General features: G+C 40.1%; 1 protein-coding gene across 2 annotated transcripts in view; it reads right to left on the reverse strand.

Moving 5' to 3' along the window:
• Positions 1-2,858, reverse strand: part of CLPB (caseinolytic mitochondrial matrix peptidase chaperone subunit B) — a 180,875-nt gene extending 178,017 nt beyond the window's left edge. Inside the window, exon 1 of one of the 2 annotated variants that reach the window (XM_037840530.1) lies at positions 2,390-2,858. In XM_037840530.1, coding sequence (XP_037696458.1) covers positions 2,390-2,792 — 403 coding nt within the window. In that variant the 5' untranslated portion in view covers positions 2,793-2,858. The remainder of the gene's footprint in view (positions 1-2,389) is intronic. The other variant, XM_037840531.1, reaches the window with a different exon arrangement.
• Positions 2,859-22,406: the final 19,548 nt, after the last annotated feature.

The raw sequence follows: 22,406 nt of genomic DNA on the forward strand, positions 1-22,406 counted from the left end.
CACCTCATGGCCACAAAGAAAAACTGCCTGACTTAGAAAATTACAAAATCAACAGAAGAGGCACAATTTTTTTTCAAATAGTTGAACACCAAATACTCATGGGACCCTCTGTGCCCAGCCTGGTTCTGAGCAATATCGTTTGGCACTGGACAGACTCATACCCAGCCCTGACTCAGGGAGCTCTCAGTCTAGCCAACAGACTAACACAGTGAAACATGAAAGAAGGTAGTAGAGCAGGGTGGAAAGAGCATCATCTGAAAGCACATAGCCCAGGGCTCCAGTCCCAGCTCTGCCACTTACCTGGGATATGGCATAGCTGGCAAGTCAGAAAGGGCTCCTACCTTGGGTCCTAAGATTGCAACTGGTCATGGTTTTGGTCCTTATCTCTTCTGGTAGAGACCCTGGTCTCCTTGCTGGGGCTCACATAACACCACCTCAATGTCACAAAGTCTAGTCTGGAGGCCCCAGAAGTCTTTAAGATCAGACCCTGGAAACCCAGATTCTATGAAATGCAGGCTCCCAAACTCTAGGCCACTGGGTCTCAAAGACGATTGAACAATAGAATCACCTGCGCTGCTTTAAAAACATGCTAATGCTCAGGCCATACATAGATTAACTAAGTCAGAATCTCTGGGTTAAGACCCAGGCATCAGTTTGTTGCTTTAAAAGCTCTCCAAGTGATTCTAACCAGAGTTAAGGAACACTGCTCTGGCCCAAGCCAGATAGTACAAGAGGGAAGGGACATCCTTCCCTCACACAGCCAAGCCTCTCAGGGCCATACCCTCTTCCACCTTTGCCCCAGTGTTATCACTCTCTCCAGGTTTAGTCTTCCCACAAACACAATGGCCTCAGGACATTTCTTACACATGAACATTCCATGGCTCTCCATTGCTTACAGAAGAAATCCTAAACTCTCCAAATCCTTCAGCCTGGCATCTAGCCCTCACTCTATCTGCTCTCATCTTATTCCAAGACCTATTAACCTCTGAGCAGGCTGGCTATTCTGCTAGGCCCTGCACACACCATGCTAACTTTTGACTCCCATATCTTTGTTCCCTGAAGGCTTTGCAAAGAATAAAATCCAATTCAAGTCATTGAGTACCTGCTAAGTTCCAGATAAGAAGGTGGACAAATGATGTGTGGGTATTGGGAAAGGGGAATGGTACCAAAGTGAAAAAAGATAAGATGCATTCTCTGTTTTCATAGGGCTTATAATCTCCCTCTTCTTTCGTTTCCATCTGTTGCCTCATCCTTCAGAACTCAAGTTCAAATTCCCTATTTGGAGATCCAGGGGTCTCCAATCTTCTAGATAGTTTGTCCTAACCCTGCTACCCTAAACAACACATAGTTACCACCACTCAGTGGACCTGGAGGTCTAACTCTACTGCACTGTCCCCTTAACTGATGTTGTGTTAAGTTAGGAGTTCCCCCAATACCTAAGCTCAAGTTAGGCACACGAAGAGTATTTTTTTTAATGCTGACAGTGATAGAATCATAGCATGCATAAGTTAGGAGAGCCCTCAAAGTCTCTAGATCAACACCCTCATTTTGTAGTTGAGAAAACCGAGGGCCAGAGAGGAGCAAGAGTGCAAAATCACAATGGGAGTTAGAAGTGAACAAAAACAAGATCTTAGGTATCTCGATTTCCAGTCCAAGGCCCTTCCTTTACAAGCTGGCCACATCCTGCAGAATGAACAAATGAGCATCAAGGCACCCTTCACTGTTGCCCCCCAAGTCTCAGAGCTTGGGATTCATGCATCTATAAACACCATGCCTCAGTTTTCCCCCAGGAGGAACTCAGAACCTGCATGGTTGGACTCATGTGGCCAGAAGTCTGTCTCTCTCCCCACTCTCCCAGGCTCTGCTCAGGTTCATGTACCCAGCTGAGATGTCAAACCAGTTCAGCCTGCTTGGCCCAGTACTGTAGGGTACTGACCAATTATCCCTCACTGCATAAATGAAGTAACTGAGGCCAGAGAGGAACAAGGGTCACATAATGAGCAGTGGCAAAGCTGGCACTGAAACCAAGTCTCTTTTTTTCTTAGGCCACCTTAGTGGGGCAACTTTTCTAAACACTCCCTTGATTCCTGGAGCTCTCTTAAAGGGGCCATGCTCTAATTTAGATGTTTAGTCCAATGCTCTCATTGTACAGATGAAAAAAGTTATGTCCAAAAAGTGGGAGCTGACCTATGGGAGACTACACAACTCAGAGGAGGTAGAGCTCTCCACTGCAACTGTGCCAATCCTGTGACCAGATGTCTGGGTCTCTCAAAAAAAATGAAGTTCTGAGGCTCTAAATCTGTAAGCATCTCCCACCCTCCAAAGATGGGAAGTCAGGACACTCCTCCCGCCTCTCCCTTCCTCGAACCAAGATTATCCCGATAATCACCCTTGTTGGACGGGTTCTTGCTGTAGCAATGAACCACCAGAGCTGTGGCCAGGGCCCACATGCCTAGTCCGGCACCGCTGGGGACCCCATTCCAGCTGTCCTGTCCGGGGAGGGTTTCCTCGGAGCTCGGAAGGTGTTCCCAGGTTACGACCATAAGGTTCCGGGTCTCTGCGCGTCCTCCTCGGCGCTCCCCGGTGGCTGCCCCTAGTCCGGTGAGCAAGGCTGGCGATGGTCCAGGGCGCCCCCCGGCGGCGGCCCTCAACCACTGCGGCTCCCCTTGATTCCCGGTAGTCACGCTCCGGCCGAATGCATCTCCATGGTTCTGAGGAGATGGGGACCTAAGCAGCCGGAAGAGGAGCCGCGGCGCGGCCGCTGTTCTCTTCAACACCAGGGACGCGAGCATCGTGACAGCTGCATCTATAACCCTGTGGTGCCGGCCCCTGTGCTGGCCACGTCCAACATGGCTGTTGCGGCGCGTTCGAAGACGCCGCGAATGGGGTGAATCGCGCACTACCTCATGGGAGTGGTAGTCCACAGCCCTAGACCATTTCGCAGCTGGAGAACAAGTAAACCACACTTCCCAGAAGGCTGCGGAACTCGTGTCACAATGACTGCCGACCTATAGGATCCCGGGGCGTATTGGGAATCGGAGTTCGAGCAGGCGTGTGAGTGAATGAGTGTGTGTGTGGATGTGGTGTGTGTGTGTGTGTGTGTGTGTTTGTGTGTTGTGGAAGGAAATGCCAAGGTGGGGTATGGCGATTAGAGTTAAAGGTTTGAATCCCAGAGCCACTTTTCCTGTTTGGTTAAAACACAAATGACGCAATTTCTGACCAGTGTAAATTAAACAAGGACCTTGAGCAGACACCTATTAGTAACTTTAGACCTATTTATTTTCGCCTATTTCACTTTTTAGCCCGTTACAGCTTTTCAAGAAGGAGGTATATAGGGTAACCAGTGCACCTGAAGTAGGAATTTCTTTCTTTTTCCTCCTCCCCTCCCCCTCCTCCCTCCCCCTCCTCCTCCTCCCTCCCCTTCCCCCTCCCCCTCCCCTTCCCCCTCCTCCTTTTTTTCAAAGAACTCTTTTAGCTTGGAGAGCCGACTGTTGGTCTTCCCACTTGTATTATTTTCAGAGGTCTTTCACGTGGTCTATCTCATTTGATCCTCATGACAGTTGTGTGCCAGAAGCTGGCAAGGACTATTATTCCTGTCTACAAGGAAGGGAATTTAGGCTCAAAGGTGAAATGATTTGCCAATAAATCACTTGGACTAAAGAGCAGGTCTTTCGACTCAAAGCCCATACCTTCCATTACCACTTCTACTCCCACCCTTACTCGTCCCCTCAGGCAGGCAAAGGAGGAAGCTCCTCTTTACCCAAGTCCTATCTCTTACTTCTGCACTTCCTTTAGGTTTCCACTCAACCTTTACATTATCAGAATCCTTTTCTGACTATCTTATTTAAAATAGCAAATCTTCCCCACCTCCTTATCCTGCTTAATTTTTCTTCACAACATTCATCACCATTTATCAGCACCTGGCAGAGTTGGAGCCTCTCATTTCTGCATCCCTTAATGTGGTGGTTTGAAGCTGTATGTACACCAGAAAAACATATTCTTAAATTTAATCTGTTCCTGTGCGTGTGAACCCATTGTAAGTAGGACATTTTTTTTTTAATCTTCATTTTATTGAGATATATTCATATACCACGCAGTCATACAAAACAAATCGTACTTTCGATTGTTCACAGTACCATTACATAGTTGTACATTCATCACCCAAATCAATCCCTGACACCTTCATTAGCACACACACAAGAATAACAAGAATAATAATTAGAGTGAAAAAGAGCAATTGAAGTAAAAAAGAACACTGGGTACCTTTGTCTGTTTGTTTCCTTCCCCTATTTTTCTACTCATCCATCCATAAACTAGACAAAGTGGAGTGTGGTCCTTATGGCTTTCCCAATCCCCTTGTCACCCCTCATAAGCTACATTTTTATACAACTGTCTTCGAGATTCATGGGTTCTGGGTTGTAGTTTGATAGTTTCAGGTATCCACCACCAGCTACCCCAATTCTTTAGAACCTAAAAAGGGTTGTCTAAAGTGTGCTGTAAGAGTGCCCACCAGAGTGACTTCTCGGCTCCTTTTGGATTCTCTCTGCCACTGAAGCTTATTTCATTTCCTTTCACATCCCCCTTTTGGTCAAGAAGATGTTCTCTGTCCCACGATGCCAGGTCTACATTCCTCCCCGGGAGTCATATTCCATGTTGAGTAGGACATTTTTGATGAGGTTATTTCTGTGAAGGTGTGTCCCACCTCAATCAGGATAGGTCTTAATCCGATTACTGGAGTCCTTTATAAGAGAATAAAATTCAGACACAAAGAGAAAGAAAGCCACAGGAAACAAGAAGTTGAATGGAACACAGAAGGGAAAAAAGAGACCAGGAGACGCTGCCATGTGCCTCACCATGTGACAAGCTAAGGTCTAAGGGTTGCCAGCAGCCACCCCCAGAATGCCACAGACTTGGGGAGAAAGCATCACCTTGATGATGCCTTGATTTGGACATTTTCCTGGCCTCAAAACCATAAGCTAATTAATTCCCATTGTTTAAGCCAACCCATTTCATGGTATTTGCTTAAGCAGCCTCGGAAACTAAAACAATTATTAAGGCATTCATCAAAGAGTTGCTGAATGAATAAATGAATATATTAAAAGTATTCAATAGCCAAGGTATTTTGACCTTCCTGGGTCAACACAGAGATTCCCAAGACATCCTTTCTTGTTAGCAACCCCATTCACTATAGCAGCTTCACTCTTCCTATATTCTTGGAATACTTCTGCCTCCCCCACATACCCTCATAGCAGGGAGAGTGGTCTCTGAGCTACCTCTACTGAGGGGGTCACAAGGCAGAGTGCATCTGAGAGGACACAGAGCTCAAGGCAACTACCTCTTTGCTGCAGACATACTCCAGGGCCAATATTGGGCCATAGTGTACCCAACATTGCATAATTTCAAAGCACTTCCTCATGTATTCTCTCATTTGATTTTCACAAATAACATCCGTGAGGGGTGCAAGGCAGAACTGAATTACAATCAGCATTTGGTGGGGAGATACTGCGAAGGTTAAATGATCAATGGCTGGCTGAGTGAGAATTGTGCAGAAGAACAGAGATACCCATTAGGATAAGCCCAAGAATGAGTGAATTCTAGATCTTCAAAAACAATTCAAAACCCACTAGGTCACAGTACTAGCATCTTAAAAGATCTTCAACCCAGAATGACTTCCTTTTGATTGGCTCAGAAAACAGGGATGGTTAACAGCTAGTTAACCCTAGCTCAGCTCTGAAGCTTATGTCTGCTGTCCTGGGGAAAGAACTCGAGCTCCATTGAGATGGGTGGGGAATAGTGAGGTGGGGTTGAGGACGAGGCAGAAAGAAAAGCAGAAGTCAGTTGCTATGGTCACCTGCCTCTGGAAATATAGTTGTGTATATATATATATACACACACAGACATTTGAACAAATTAGCAAATTGATTGTAGGTGATGAGAACCAGGCTTCTCACTGTTGGAGAAATAAATTATAAATAAGGAAAGGGAGAAGGCTAAAATGAACCTTGTGGTATTGGATTGGAAAGAAGTTATCAGTCTAAATTCATGGTTTCAAAATATATATACAAATGTATCTATAAAGAATGTGAGTATGTGTGTGTCAATATAATACATCTATTACCTATTTCTGATTTCTGAGAGGGTCTGGAAGCATTGACACCTCAGTAACTGAGCACACCTAGCACCCAGATCTAAACACCATTCTCCAATAGAAAGAACCAGTCCCCCCTTGGAGAAGTGTGATTTCAGTACAGGGGCAGGGAAAATACAAGATGAACCTGGAACATTTTGTGGTACCAGACAGTAAGGAAAGTCTCAAAATAAGATGCAGTCTTGTCAATAGAATGGGAGTTAATCTGAAGGAATCCTTAATGACCCAAACTGCAACAATTCGAGCAAAAAATAATGATATAAACAAAATAAATATCCATGATGCCATACTGATACAATCAATCAATCAAACAAAATACAAACAAATAAATAGGGAGTGGGGGAGAGAGAGAGCTCTTTCTTATAGTAGAAGTTCAGTTAATAAATGTAAAAGGAAAGAGGGACATAGAGACTCATGTTAAGCAAACATCACAGTAGTAAATATTTCAGACAAGATCCATAGGTGATGCTAAAATTAGTGAGTAAAAGTTTGAGGAAAAACCAGATTTGTATAGTTTCAAAGTATTTTCTGTAAGATGCTAATCAACTACAAATGGAAAGAACTTTACAGTGTAGAAACCTTGCAGATACCAACGTAACCAAGTGATCAAGGTAAACATCATCAGTAATAAGACAATGTAGACAATATGAATCCTTTGAATGATGCACCAAGAAGGACATAACATCTGGGGTCCAGGGTGGGGGTGGGGAAGGGGGAGTTCATGCTTTAATGGTTCAAAGTTTCTATTTGGGTAATGGACCATGGTGATGATAGCACAACTTTGTGAACATAATTAAAAGGACTGAGTTATATATTTGCACGTGGCTAAATGGGGAAATTTTAGGTTGTATATACATTTCTAGGATAAAAATTTTTAAAAACTATGTAGTTTAAAAACTATATTGTTGCAGGATAATATCTCTACTGAAGAATCTGATAATGAAGACACTGACTCCTTCTCCTTATATAGGGATCAGACAGTTTTGCAGAGCCTGGTAAAATCTGTGAATATTTTCAGGAAAGCAAAAAGCCCTTCTCAACCTTCTTAGATATAAATAACATGTAACCATCTTGTCCTCTGTGTAAAAAGAAAGCAGAATAGGGCTGTAGCTGTTACTTCAATCATAAATAAAACATAAGTAATTTAAAAGGCTGAATACAGTTTTGATCAAATTTATGCTTATCAACATAATGTAATGGTTAAACTATTTATAGAATGAAATAAGAAAACTATACTAAGTTAAAAATAGTAAAAGTAATCTCTAATTTTTAGTTTTAATATAAGTAAAAGGTGTATTATATCACTCTTACAGAAATCATAATTAGAAAAACATTTTCAGTAAAGTTTTACAAACGTTCAAGGTTAAGTTTGAATCTCATAATGCTGTGAATACTCTCCTTTGTTCTTGACTCACTTGTGGTTCATTTTGCAGACATTCAAGGTTAAGTTTGAATTTCTGATAACACTGTGAATACCCTCCTTTGATCTTGATTTACTTGTGGCTCACTATGTGTAGTTCACCATCTGTGGTTCAAACATAAAAAATAGAGTATGACTTAACTGAATGTACCCTGAATCAAAGGCTCTATAAACACTCTGTAACTTAGACAGGAGGGCTCTTCTGATCTCATATCCAACTACATCTGGAAGGACAGAAGTCCCCAGGCTTGGTAATGTATCAATTTATTTTAGCATTGTAAACTTGTTCCTTTTACCTTAAGTGTTCCTTTAGTAAATATGTGTTGAATTTGAATTCTTGTCTTGAGTGTTCTTTACTTTTAAATTATATTCTTATTTGAGTGGAGGTCACTTGATGAAGCCCAAACCGACTGAATCCCTGATAAAGCTCAGGCCTTTTCTAATGGAGATCACAGGTTTGAGGTATAAAGAGATGAACCCATGACACTGTACAACACAGTGAACCCTATTATAAACCATGGACTATATAGTCAATGGTACAATTATAATAATATTCTTTCAATTGTAACAAATGTACCACACTAATACAAGGTGTTAATGATGGGGGGCAGGATATACGGAAATTCTGTATATTCTGTATTTTTCTATAAACTAACACCTTCTCCAATCAAAATAAATAAAAACAAAACAAAAGGAAAAAAAAACATCATGAGCTAATAATTTCCCATTGTTTAATGAACTGGGGTATGGTATTTGTCTTAGCAGTCAGGATACCAAGGCAATCACCCCCTTAAATTTCTCCAAATTCTCAAGTATATAAAATCTCTTGAATCACATTTTCTCTGGCTTCCTCCCTCCTGGTGTCTTCCATCCTACTGCTCCAATCTGGACTGATTGTAGAGCTTTCATCCTGAAACTTCCCTTTCTTCCTGGCTTGAATCCAAATCTTCCTCTTGGTTGGTTTACTCCCTTGTTTTACGTGAGCATATCCTCAAGCAACTTTCTCATAGGTATGTGTGGGAGCTAAAAGTTCTGATTCCTTGTCTGAAAATGACTTTATTCTACTTTCATATATATTTTTTAAATTAAATTCAGTTTTATTGAAATACATTCACACACCATACAATCATCCATGGTATACAATCCACTGTCCACAGTATGATAACATAGTTATGTGTTCATCACCACAATCTGTGAACATTTTCCTTACATCAGAAAGAACCAGAACAAGAATAAAAAATAAAAGTGAAAAAAGAACACCTAAATCATCCCCCCATCCCACCCCATTTGTCCTTTAGTTTTTATCCCCATTTTTCTACTCATCCATACACTAGATAAAGGGGGTGTGATCCACAAGGTCTTCACAATCACGCTGCCACCCCTTGTAATCTACATTATTATATAATTGTCTTCAGGAGTCCAGACTGCTGGGTTGGAGTTTGGTAGTTTCAGGTATTTACTTCTAGCTATTCCAATCTATTAAAACCTAAGATGTGCTATCCATATAGTGCATAAGAATGTCCACCAGAGTGACCTCTCGACTCCATTTGAAATCTCTCAGCCACTGAAACTCTTTCGTCTCATTTTGCATCCCCCTTTTGGTCAAGAAGATACTCTCAGTCCCACGATGCCGGGTCCACATTCATCCCCGGGAGTCATATTCTGCATTGCCAGGGAGATTTACAACCCTGGGAGTCGGCTCCCACGTAGTGGGGAGGGCAGCGAGTTCACCTGTTGGGATGGCTCAGTTAGAGAGAGAGAGGGCCACATCTGAGCAACAAAGAGGTACTCAGGGGGAGACTCTTAGGCACAATTACATGCAGGTTTAGACTCTCCTTTGCGGTAACGAGCTTCATAAGGGCAAGTCCCATGATCGAGGGCTCAGCACATCAAACCGCCAGTCCCAATGTTTGTGACAACATCAACACCAGTCCAGGTGAGGATGTCCAACACATCCGCACCTTCCCCCAGATCCTCGGGGCTGGGGAGGGGGAGGCTGTAAATATATTTTTTTATTATCTGCCCAAATTACTCTGGGATGTGTCACTATTTCACTGCAGCCTATACTAACCTACTGTATCTCACTTCCTATTCAATCTACTTTCATATTTGATAGAACATTTGGAGAGATATAAAATTAAAGACTGAAAATATTTTCCCTCAGAACTCTCAAGACACTATTTTGTTGTCTGCTAGCATCAGGAACTATAGACTAGCACTCCATGTGAATCTAATTTCCAACTCTAATTCAGAAGTCACCTTTTTTTTTTCATCTTTGAAGTCTTTTGGAATCTTCTCTTTATTCATGGAATTCTTAAATTTCACAATGTTTTATCAAGATGTAAATCATTTTTCATTCATGTGTTTGGGATTTGGTGGATCCTTTTAGTCAGAGATTTGTGCCATTTAGCTCTGATAAATTCTCCTCTATTATCTCTTTGATAATTCCCCATTCATTTCCTTTCTTGTAGACATGTGCTGAAGTTTCTCTTACACTGATACTGCCTCTCTTGTTTTCTTCTTTGTTTCAGGTTTATAGCTTTATATTTTATTTTCTATCATGTATTGGGTTCTTAGGAGGGAAAAGACACAAATGCATATTTTCAATCTTGAACTGAAAATCAAAGGATTACTCTATTGTGTATGAGGGCTAAAAGAAAAACACAGAAATGCACCAGCCATTCTAGCTTCTTTTAGGGAAACCCTATGCATGCTCTTCAAGGTGGATGTGACTTGCTGTGGCCATGCTCTTAATGCTTACCCCTGGATCAAGGCTTAGCTCTGCAGGATCCCATTTTCCCTCTTCTGGGGAAATCCCATAGAAGAAGGGTTGGGATGAAATGGTCTTCCTGATAGGATGAATGCAACACAAATCACATTGGCCTGAGAAGGTGACTAGGGCTGGGATATTATTTTACAGGATCCGCTCCACTTGACTCTTCCATCCCACCCCACTACTCCTAAATATTTAAGCAGATCTGTTTCTTACTGGTCTCTCTTCCCAAAGCTTTTCCAACAGAAAAGGAGAGCTTATCATTCAATGGCTTTTTTTCTCTAAAGATTTAGTCATGGTCTAATACTCATTTGATTCAGTGATTTAATTTTGCTTAGTGGCACAAGTTTAATAAATTGGAATATTCATCTATCATGTTGACCAGTACAAAATGACTTTTCATTCTTGATACATTCGGAGCCAAAACATACTCACTATTTAGGTTTTGGGCATTACTTTTATATTAAAGAGGAGGAAAACTATCTGAAGAAAAGATTCCCATACATGGGAAATAATTGGATCCCCCTTTTTAAATGCTAATTCTCAAGTTTAGATAACCACAGGCAAAACTTTATTCTTACCCTAAGTAAAGTGGATATTTGCTATGGGGCACTCCTGTTCTTTAGTAACATGCCTTCACGTTGTAGGTACTTGATAGATGTTTGCTGGATCAAAGAATATCAGGCTAGATTGTTTAAATACCTTTTGTTTAAGTCTGGATTCATTCCAAAGACTGGAATAGCGTTCATTATAAAGGTAGCATTAAGTACTGTAGCTACAGGGAGAAGGGATCCAAGAGACTGAAATACAGGGGAAACCAGTTGCTAAGTGTTTGGAAGAGAAGGAAGAGCAATTATCAGAGTGTCTTTGCTTTTTAGATCTATCTGAAGCTGATTCTGGTTCTGAATTCATTTGAAAGGTCACTGTACAAGATGTTTATAGAGCATTATTTTTAACAGGAAAACTAGAAACAGCATGAATGTCTAATGCTAGAAAAACAGTTAGTGGATGGAATAATAATGTAGTCTTTTTAAAAAATAGACTTTATTTTTGCGAACAGTTTTAGATTTACAGAAACACTGAGAAGATAATACAGAGTTCCCATATACTCTGCAACCAGTTCCTCCTATTATGGACATCTTACATCAGTATGGTACCTTTGTTATAATTAATGAAAAATTACTGATAGCACATTATTCTTTAATACCCATACTTTATTCAGATTTCCTTAGATTTTTACCTTGTATCCTTTTTCTTTTCCAGAATCCCATTCAAGATACATATTACATTTAGTTGTCATGTCTCCTTAGGCACCTCTTGACTGTCACAATTATAATGTAGCCTTTTAAATTATTAATATGTAAAAGTTATGTGAGTGTATTTATATATAGAAATAAAGACAATAAAGAAACACAAAGAAATAAAAAGACTTAGGGTGCTAAAATTATGGTTGAAATGTACATTATTTTATTTTTATCATGTTCTAAAGTTGGTTCAGTTATAAATTCTGAACTTTTCACCTTGACCTCTCCCATCACAGTTTTATACAGTTTCTGACTCAGATAAACAGCCTACAGGCAAGAATTTCAAAACTGCAGATGGTGACCCATAAGCGAGCATGCGTAGTCTCCTTTGAGATCAGATACGTGCCTTGAACTGTGAGTAGAATGACATTTCTTCTGAACTCTTCGTCTCCTCTCCTCATATTGGGACTGAGATAAAATAGACATCTGGTTCCTCCAGTTTAGAAAGGAAAACTTTATTTCTGAGCCTGGAAGTCTAATTCTTTACTAGCCTGAAAAGAGGGATTCCACAAGACTTCATGTGGTTGTTCATTTCCCTATTTTCCTTTTCTTTCTTTCCCAGGTACTGACCTTTTTCCCTTTTCTTCTACAACAAAAAAGAATTAGTTCATCTACATGGATGACTGCAAGAGAGTTTTAAGCCTCACATGCCCAGACTGTGCTTATTTAAGACACTGCTGGGACACTCTGCTCCCCCAAAATGTGGAAAAGATGCAGAGAAAGAAGGGAAAGCTGGCTGGGTTTATCAATGGAGAAGTTTAAAGTGTTTTTTCCCCCAACTTGGGCAGTTTTTTTTTTTTTTGATTGAGATTGTTCACATACCATACAATTATCCAAAGATCCAAAGTGTACAATCCATTGCCCCTGGTACCATCATACAGCTGTGCATCCATCATCACAATTAATTTTTTTCAATTTTTAGAACATCTTCATTACTCCAGAAAAGAAATAAAGGCACACACAAAAAAGGAAACTCAAATCCTCCCATACCTCGAACCAACCCCCTCCTTTATTGATTCGTAGTATTGGTGTAGTACATTTGTTACAGCTGATGAAAGAATGTTAAAATACTACTAACTGTAGTATATAGTTTGCAATAGGTATATTTTTTCCTATATGCCCCTCTATTATTAACTTCCAGTTATAGTGTCATACATTTGTTCTAGTTCATGAGAGAGTTCTAATATTTGTACAGTTAATCATGGACATTGTCTACCACAAGATTCACTGTTTTATACATTCCCATCTTTTATCCTCCAACTTTCCTTCTGGTGACATACATGACTCCGAGCTTCCTCTTTTCACAACCTTCACACACCATTCAGCACTGTTAGTTATTCTCACAACGTGGTACCATCACCTCTGTCCATTTCCAAACGTTCAAGTTCACCCTCGTTGAACATTCTGTCCATGATAAGCAACCACTCCCCATTTTTTAGCCTCATTCTATATCCTGCTAAATTCCATTTCATGTCTATGAGTTTACATATTATAATTAGTTCATATCAGTGAGACCCTGCAATATGTGTCCTTATGTGTCTGTCTTATTTCACTCAATATAGTGCCCTCAAGATTTCTTCATCAACCCATTTTTTTTTAAGATGGTTTTGTTCACACACCATACATTCCGTCCTGAGTAAACAACTGATTGTTCCCTGTATAGTTACACATTTATGTATTCACCACCATCGCCACTATCTATATGAGGATGTCTCCATTTCTTCCATAAAGGAGGAGGAAAAGTCAAAGAAGGTAGAGAGACAAGAGAAAAAGAAAAAAAGAGAGAGAGAGAGAAACAAAACAAAACAAAACATGACAGCTAGGAAGCAACAAAAGGAAAGGCAGCATTAAACTAAAGTAGATTAAAGAGTCAGACAATATCACCAATGTCAAGAGCCTCATACCCTTCCCCTATTTTCCCCCCATATGCATTTAGCTGTGGTATACTGCCTATGTTATATTAAAGGAAGTATAATACACTGTTTCTGTTAACTATAGTCTCTAGTTTGCATTGATTGTATTTTTCCTCCAATCCCACCCCATTTTTAAGACCTTACAATGTTGACATTCCTTTGTTCTCCCTCACGTAAAAACATATTTGTACCTTCTATCACAATCGTTGAGCACCCTAGGTTTCACTGAATTATACAGTCCCAGTATTTATCTTTCTTCTTTTCTTCTGGTGTCCCACATGCTCCTAACCTTCCTCTTTCAACCATACTCACAGTCACCTTTGTTCAGTGTACTTACTTTGCTGTGCTACTGTCTCCCCAAATTGTGTTCCAAACCTCTCACTCCTTTCTTTTCCTTTCTGTCTGTAGTGCTCCCTTTAGTGTTTCCTGTAGAGCAGGTATCTTGTTCACAAACTCTGTCATTGTCTGTTTGTCAGAGAATATTTTAAGCTCTCCCGCATATTTGAAGGACAGTTTTGCTGGATACAGGATTCTTGGTTGGTGGTTTTTCTCTTTCAGTATCTTAAATATATCACCCCACTTCCTTCTTGCCTCCATGGTTTCTGTTGAGAAATCTGCACATAGTCTTATCAAGCTTCCTTTGTATGTGATGGAGCGCTTTTCTCTTGCTGCTTTCAGGATTCTCTTTATCTTTGACATCTGATAAGCTGATTATTAAGTATCTTGGCATAGGCCTATTCAGATCTATCCTGTTTGGGGTATGCTGCATTTCTTGGATCTGTAATTTTATGTCTTTCATAAGACATGGGAAGTTTTCATTGATTATTTCCTCTATTATTGCTTCTGCCCCTTTTCCCTTCTCTTCTCCTTCTGGGACACCAATGACATGTACACTCCTGTATTTTGTTTTGTCCTTAAGTTCCCAGAGAGGTTGCTCATATTTTTCCATTCTTTTCTCTATCTGTTCTTTTGTGTGTAGGCTTTCAGGTGTCTTGTTCTCCAGTTCCTGATTTTTTCTTCTGCCTCTTGAGATCTGTTGTTGTATGTCTCCATTGTGTCTTTTTCTCTTGTGTTGTGCCTTTCATTTCCATAGATTCTGTCAGTTGTTTTTTTGAACTTTTGATTTCTACCTTATGTATGCCCAATGTTTTCATTATGTGCTTCATCTCTTTTGCCATATCTTCCCTAAACTGTTTGAATTGACTTAGTATTAGTTGTTTAAATTCCTGTATCTCAGTTGAAGTGTATGTTTGTTCCTTTGACTGGGCCATAACTTCGTTTTTCTTAGTGTAGGTTGTAGTTTTCTGTTGTCTAGGCATCTGATTTCCTTGGTTACCCCAATCAGGTTTTCCCAGACCAGAATGGGCTCAGGTCTAGAAGGAGACAATTGTATCATGTCTCCCTGAGCGTGTCTTAGAAGACTGATACACCCTGTGAGGCCTCAAATCACTGTGCTTTTCTGACCAGCAGGTGGTGCCTGTCAGCCTGTAATTCCAGACTGGTGTAAGGAGGTGTGGCCCGTGACCGTTTTCCCCCAGGCTCTGGGGTCTGGTTCTGAATGGAAGGTGGGTAGTAGAGCTTGGCACCGCCTCTTTCCTCTTAGGGAAAATATACCCCCTAGGGAGAGACCATTAGCATTTAAATAGTCTCTGACTCTGCAATCTGCCCTTGTCTGGGTCTGAGCTCTGGGAATTGAAAATGGCTGAGGCTTTCTCCACTGAGCCAACAAAGGGACAGAAAGCCCCCTTCAAGGTCAGTCTGTGGACCCCTTCACTTTCATCTGTGGGCCAGAGACAGCATCCAGTCCTCTGGGCTTCTCCTCCCTCCCAGAGAGGTCCTCTGTCTTTCCAAGGTCAGTCGTCACCAAAAGCCTCTGTCTGCTTGTTGGGGATTCATAGCTTATAGTGAGCAGTCCACGCTTGTTAATTAAAACTCCAGCTGTAGCTCAGCTGAGCTATATTTGCTTGCTCGGAGAGTGCTGCTCTCTAGCACCGTAAGGCTTTGCAGTTCAGGCCATGGGGGGGAGGGGGCTCCCAGCTTGGATCTGCAGTTTTTACTTACAGATTTTATGCTGTGATCTCGGGCATTCCTCTCAATTCCGGTTGGTATATGATAAGTGGATGGTCACGTTTGTCCCCCCCCCCCCCAGTTATTCCAGATTATTTACTAGTTGTTCCTGGTTGTTTATTAGTTGTTTCAGGGGGACTGAATAGCTTCCACTCCTCTCTATGCTGCCATCTTCTTCCCTCTCTTAAAGTATTTTTAAGTCATTTTGTAGAAACAGAAGAATTTAGTGGTAGAGAGTGGCCAGATGCTCGCCAATCTTCCTTCCTCTTCCTCCTGGGCACACATTTGAAGTACATTTCCCAGCCTCCCTTGCAGGTGGATGTGGTCTTATGATGGATTTGGGCAGAAGTGACATATGCCACCTTAAGGTCTGGCTCATAAAATCTTACCAAGTGCAATATAGAGGAGGAAAAGGCCCCAGAGAGAGTGAGAATTATATGATGAAGTTTCCTGAAACCCTGAAAACCTTTCTGGATCAGAAAGCCCCACTGACCTGCACTAGAGTGTGATGTGAGCAAGAAATTATCTTTTATTGTGTGAAGTCACTGAAATTTGGGCCCTTCCTTCCTTCCTTCCTTCCTTCCTCATAGCAACTTGCCTACACTTATTAATACAGGGATGGGTTTTAGAGAAAAGCAATGCAAAATCCTTATTTAGAGCAGGGTAGGGAATCAGACTGTAAGGTTGGGATGTGAGCATTTAATATTTAAACTGGGGAGAGAAGACCTGGAAGCTAACCTTGATCTGGAGCCACTTAAGTTGCTGGATTCAGCAGAAATGGATTAATAAGAGCAGGTGGCATTTATTGGGAGCTCTTTGTGTTCAAGACACTGCTTTAGGCTATGCTATATGTGTGCAGTATGGAAGAAGACAAGAGTTCTCTTCTCACAGGAATTACAATCTTATTTGAGAAGCAGAGGAGAAATATATGACAGATAATTGGAGGGCATTGGCCCATGTGAAATTGGATTGTTGCATGGGGAAGGCTGGCTGGCTCCCACCTTAACATGTTGTCATTTGACTTTGGCTTTGTTCCTATGGGACTGGCTTTGGCATATGACCCCAGAAGTTGTGGTATAACTAGTAAAAATGTATCTTGATGCATATTTCAATGAGAGTTTCCCTTATAGTGGGTCACTCATATATCAAAGAGATATACATAAGCTCTCTTTGTACAATGTTCTGTTGTTCTGTTCCTGTATTCTTCAGAGTAATACATTCTTGAAAAGCATTTTATTTAAATAGAAAAAACCGATATTAAATGAGTTACATTTGAAAAGAATAGTGATATATCACCAATGGTATCTTTAACATTGTTTTAAATTATTGGCACAACCATATCCCCATACAAAATCTAGGGTATTTATCATTATAAATTCCTAGGACAATAAATTCATCCTGCCCTTTCCTTAATAAGAGTGGGCCTTTATCACTAGAGAAAAAGTCCTCATTTCAGTTCAAAGAGGTATTAGAGAAACGGTTGGGTCAGATATTGTTCTGATTATCAATTGCTATGTAACAAACAATCACACCACTTAATGGCTTGAAACAATTTATTATTATATCTTACACTTCCATGGGTCAGGAATTGGATGGTGCATGGTGAGAATGGCTTATTTCTGCTCCATGAAATCTGGAGTAAATATCCTGCAGATATCACTGAGACTTAATGGAACTCCTCAAGTGGCACACATCCTTTGATAAAATAAGTACACATGCCAGAGAGGAAGGCAGAGATGACTGCATGTCAAGATTGTCCATGAAGGGAATAGGATTCAAATTTCCTGGCTGGATAAAGGGAATGGATCATATGTCCCTGAAATAAAACAAAACGGACATAGAGGAATTCTTAGCAAAACTAGTTCAAATTGAGAGGGTTTGGAGATTAAGGAAAGACAGCAACAAGTAAGATATGGCAATCAGGTGAACAACAAAAAATCATCATCAAATTCATTTTGAAAGTGAAAATGTATTTTTCCTCAAGATAAAGAGTCAGAGCCCCCAAGGAATCAGGTGTCAGCAGATCTAAACTGTTTTCTAGAGAATTTGTGTGTTCTATGAAGAAACTAGGATCTAAGGGTAACAAAGTCCTCTTCTGAAAATGAGAATTCAGGGGAAGTTGATGGAAGAGTTGAGCACTGGGGAGCTGGTATGGGAATGAAGAACCAAATTATATACTCGGCAGGAACTTTTCCAGGAGGGGAGGTAATGTGCTTTTAGAAATTCTAAAATTTACCCACATCATGTAATTGGCCTACTGGTTGCTTGAATCTCACATGGTCTCTCTCTCTCTCTCTTTTTAAATTATAGAATATAACATATATACATAAAAGTGACAACTTTCCAAGTGCAAATTAACAAGTAGTTAGAGAGCAAATTTCAAAGAATATTATAGGTGACAATTCCACAGTTTCAATTATTTCCTTATTATGAAATATAACATACATACAAAAAGGTAATATCTTGCAAAGCATGATTTAACAAGTAGATATACAGGAAATTTCCAAAGTTATTATGCGTTATAGTACCATAGTTTCAGTTATTTCCTTATTGTGAAATACAACATGTACGAAAAGTATAGCTTTCAAATTACAATTTAACAAGTAGCTATAGAACAAATTTCAAAGGATGCTATGGGTACAGTTCCACCATTTCAATTCTTTCCTTCCAATTATTCTAATACCCTAGCAACTAAGAAAAAGAAAATTATATAAAGATTCAGTATTCATAATCCTTTGTTAAATTCAATCTTGTCTTTTGCTACCCCTTCCTCTAGTTTAATCACTTTCCGGATCTTCATGGTTGTCTAGGCAGTGACCACCCTAACCTGCTCAGCACGGGGCCTCTTATCAGAATGGTAAGAACCAGTTCTTCAGGACAGGTGATGAGCAGGAATATTCTATTTTCCCATCTTTGTTTTAACTCCCATTCAGGTTTCTCTGTGTCAACCACTCCCCTTCTCCTTTAGGCAGATTTTTATTAGAAATAAAACTCCTGTGTAGTAAAGTTATTAAAATAGATGCATAGGTAGGGAGTAGTTTATAGTGGAAGAACATTGTTCTAATACTTCCTAATATCCATTTAAGTTCTGAAAGAACATTCTGTTTCAATTATAATGATTGTTTTATTGAGTTCAACATGATGGGCATGAAACAGAGCATTCAGAATTCAAGATGAGAAAAGAATCAAGAGGAGGATTCTACCTCATTCCTCTTTGTAATTCCCTGGGTCTTGGCTGGCATCTAACTCATAGAAGATAACAAAGCAGTGTTTGCAGTGTCAATGAATATTGAGCTAGGAGTGCTGAACTATCTCATCTTAAGTCAAGATTCATCCTATGATGAACCTGGACCCAGCATCGAGGGATTGAGAAAGACTTTTTGACCAGAAAGCGGAACAGAAATGAAACAAAATAAAGTTTCAGTGGCCGAGAGGTTTCAAAGGGAGTCGAGAGGTCATTCTGGAAATTCTTCTTATGCATTATGTAGATATCCCTTTTTAGTTCTTAGCATATCAGAATAGCTAGAAGGAAATACGTGAAACTGTTGAACTGCAACCCAGTAGCCTTGATTCTTGTAGACAATTGTATAACTACATAGCTTACAAGGTGTGACCATGTGATTGTGAAAACCTTGTGGCTCACACTCCCTTTATCCAGTGTATGGACAGATGAGTAGAAAAATGGAGACTAAAAGTAAATGAAAAACAGGGAGGGATGGGGGGATGGGATGTTTGGGGTATTCTTTTTTACTTTAATTGTTATTCTTATTCTTATTTTTTTTCTTTGCAGTAATGAAAATGTTCAAAACTTGATTGTGGTGATGAATGCACAACATATAATGGTACTGTGAGCAATTGATTGTACTGTTTGGATGACTGTAGGGTATGTCAACGTATCTCAATAAAATTGAATTTAAAAACAAAGATTCATTCTATGGCCTGGAGTAGGGCTAAAAATGCAAGTGAGATGAAGTTGGCTGTGGGGAAGAGGCTGAAAAAGCTGGAAACCAGGAAGAACCACCTGACTTCCCAGGTTTGGACGACGGAGGATGGCCAATGATTACCAACTCCCCAATTTGTTACAGATAAATATCTATAAACAAGATATTTATAGAAAATTACTTATGAAAGTGAAAAACAAGAAACAGAATAGAAAAATAGTCAGGGCCTGGAACAATATGTGGCTGCTAAAATGATGTCTATGTAAGAACTGTGTGTTTTAACAATGAGGACACACACTAAAAAGGAACATGTGGAAACCAAATAGTTTTTGTGATATAGTGAAGGCAAATTAGGTGAAATTTTATTTTTTTATAATGTTGTAAATGATCTGGTTGTAAATGTTCAAAAGACAAAAATAATCCACTGAACTTTTCACATTGTACATGGTCGTTGAACAGATATTAACTTGAAAACAGCAACTGGGAACTCACATTCATGACTGCTACTCACTTTAGGTTTGACCATGTGATCTGAACCCAGCAGAACATTTCCTCTGAATTTTTATCTCCTTCCCCTATATAATTTTGAAAGTGATACAACATGGGTATTTGGCGTGTCAAGTTTAGACAGGGTTTCTGTTCCATCTTATTAGAAGATGGAAGATAGTTTGTAGGCCCCAGGGACAAGTATTTAGGGACAGTTGGAGCATAGGCAATATATCATTCTCACTTTTCTGTTTTCCTCTGTCTCTTACCCTAAATGGTTCTAGACTAACTACTATCTCCTTTTCCTTTAGTCACAAAGCAGCTTGGGAAGCTGCTGCCAAGTTCACACACTCAATATCTGATCAAGTTCTACTCCACATAAGTTCTGGGCAGCTGTACAGGAAAGGAGTGATCAGAATAGGCAGGGCTGCCATGTACTGTTGTCCAGCTTGTGCCACAGATGCCTGGCTGTAGGGGCGAGTGAGGCTGAAGTCCAGTGCATATTTCACTCCCCAACCTGTATCCGCTGGTAGGGGCTGCTTCAGAAGCGGTGCTATTCTCTTTTTACAAAGGTGCTGTCCTCTTGCCAAGCTGTGGCCACAGGAGCTGCATCTACCCAGAGGAACGCACCTTTGTCTAACTAGTCTATATAGACAAGACCTTCCATTCATTCAAGGCACACACTCTTAACAGCTGCCCTGAGAGTGGGTTAGGGTTCCTCAGAGAAAGCTGCTTTAAAGAGAAGGATTTTGAGACAATTCTACCAGAATAAAAGAAGACAGTTTTCTGGAGAGAAACTGGGAGTACCCAAGACTTATTTAGGGTAGAATCCAGGTGTGGCAGATGCTAAACAGAGGCTGAGCTCAGATTGAGGGGAAAGGGGGTATATGGATGGGGGCCATTTGTGGAAGAGTTCAGACTGAGAGTTTAGGCTTGATTTAGGAGACAAGTCATGGACTAGTTGATACATGAGAGGTCACTCGTTTTTCTTACAATTTATTATTTTTATATTCTATTTATTAACTCCTACATTTCTACAAACCTTGCATATCCCATTGAGTTCTGGTTAATAAAATCTTGCCTGAAGACAGAGACTGCAAACTACTTACCTATCAGTTGCTAGTAAAAAGAAACTCTAAAGAGAGAAGTGTTATTAAGGTATAAGACAGAGATGAAATTCAGAGCTATGAAGCCTTTCCCAAGACCTTGTTAGATAAAGATGAAGACTGAGAATAGACACAAGGCTGGAGCTCGCATAAGAGGATTTTTATTTGCAACCATCCTATTCAATATTTTATAACCTTTAAAAAAAGCGACTTTGTAAGGTTATATGAAAAGTCACCTAAAAAATATTGGGTCTTCGAAAATGTATGTTATTTCCTATGGTAGGAAACCTTGAATCTCAAAGCATTGTGCAATAATTGGTTGTCATGGGAAACTGCATGACTGTAACTGGTGTCTGTTACTCTTAAATGCATATAAATAGCCTAACTCCCTTTGTTTTGCAGAAGAGTCTCAAAATTCCATATCTGACTCTTCTCGTTTAGGCCCAAAATAAAATGAATAAAGTCAGTGAATCTGACATACTCTTTGTCCTAAGACAACACATATGAGAGATTTAAATTTGAAATTTGGCAAACCCATTGTATTCCCTCTGCTTTGCAGGCTTAGAAACCTGGTTCAGTCTTTCACAGATGTATTTCCCTCTGCCATGTAAGTTCAGAGACCTAGAATTATCTTTTATGTGTGGGCTCTCATTAACCAAGCTCCCAGAGAATGCTGTATTAAAAAAAACAACATCAGAATGCCAGTTGGTTAATTTACACTAGAACTCTTTCTGCAGAGGGTGCCGGACACACACATTCTATGGTCAGTGCGCTTTCACCTTTTAGACAGGCTACCCAAGAAACAAAACTATAATCAGAAGTTTATTTGGTATGCATGAAATTGAAACAAATGGAATTTGATGATTTGAATACTTAATAGGCTTTGGGCTAAGTTAAGGTGTTACTCCCGTATCTGGCCCATCTCTCTATCCAGGACAGACACATTTGATGGATTTCTTGGTCCAAAGTCCTCTCTCCTAGGGATAGGATTTAAATGGACACTGCCTGAGTATGTCTCTGTGACTCTCTTTTTTTCTATACTCATGCCTAATCAACATATCCCCATCTGATGGACACATTCTTTCTTCAGATATTTTTAATATATTGAAACAGTCCAGAAAGGCATTGGCCCTTAACCATGGATTTATGAACAGGATAATTAGAGATCCTTGAGTATCTGAAAACTGAATATATTCTGTTGTGCTTAAGATTGAAGGGATGCAGGACATAGGTGTAAATACATGCCTG

The sequence above is a fragment of the Choloepus didactylus genome, chromosome 6, assembly GCF_015220235.1.
Source record: "Choloepus didactylus isolate mChoDid1 chromosome 6, mChoDid1.pri, whole genome shotgun sequence".
Lineage (NCBI taxonomy): Eukaryota > Metazoa > Chordata > Mammalia > Pilosa > Megalonychidae > Choloepus > Choloepus didactylus.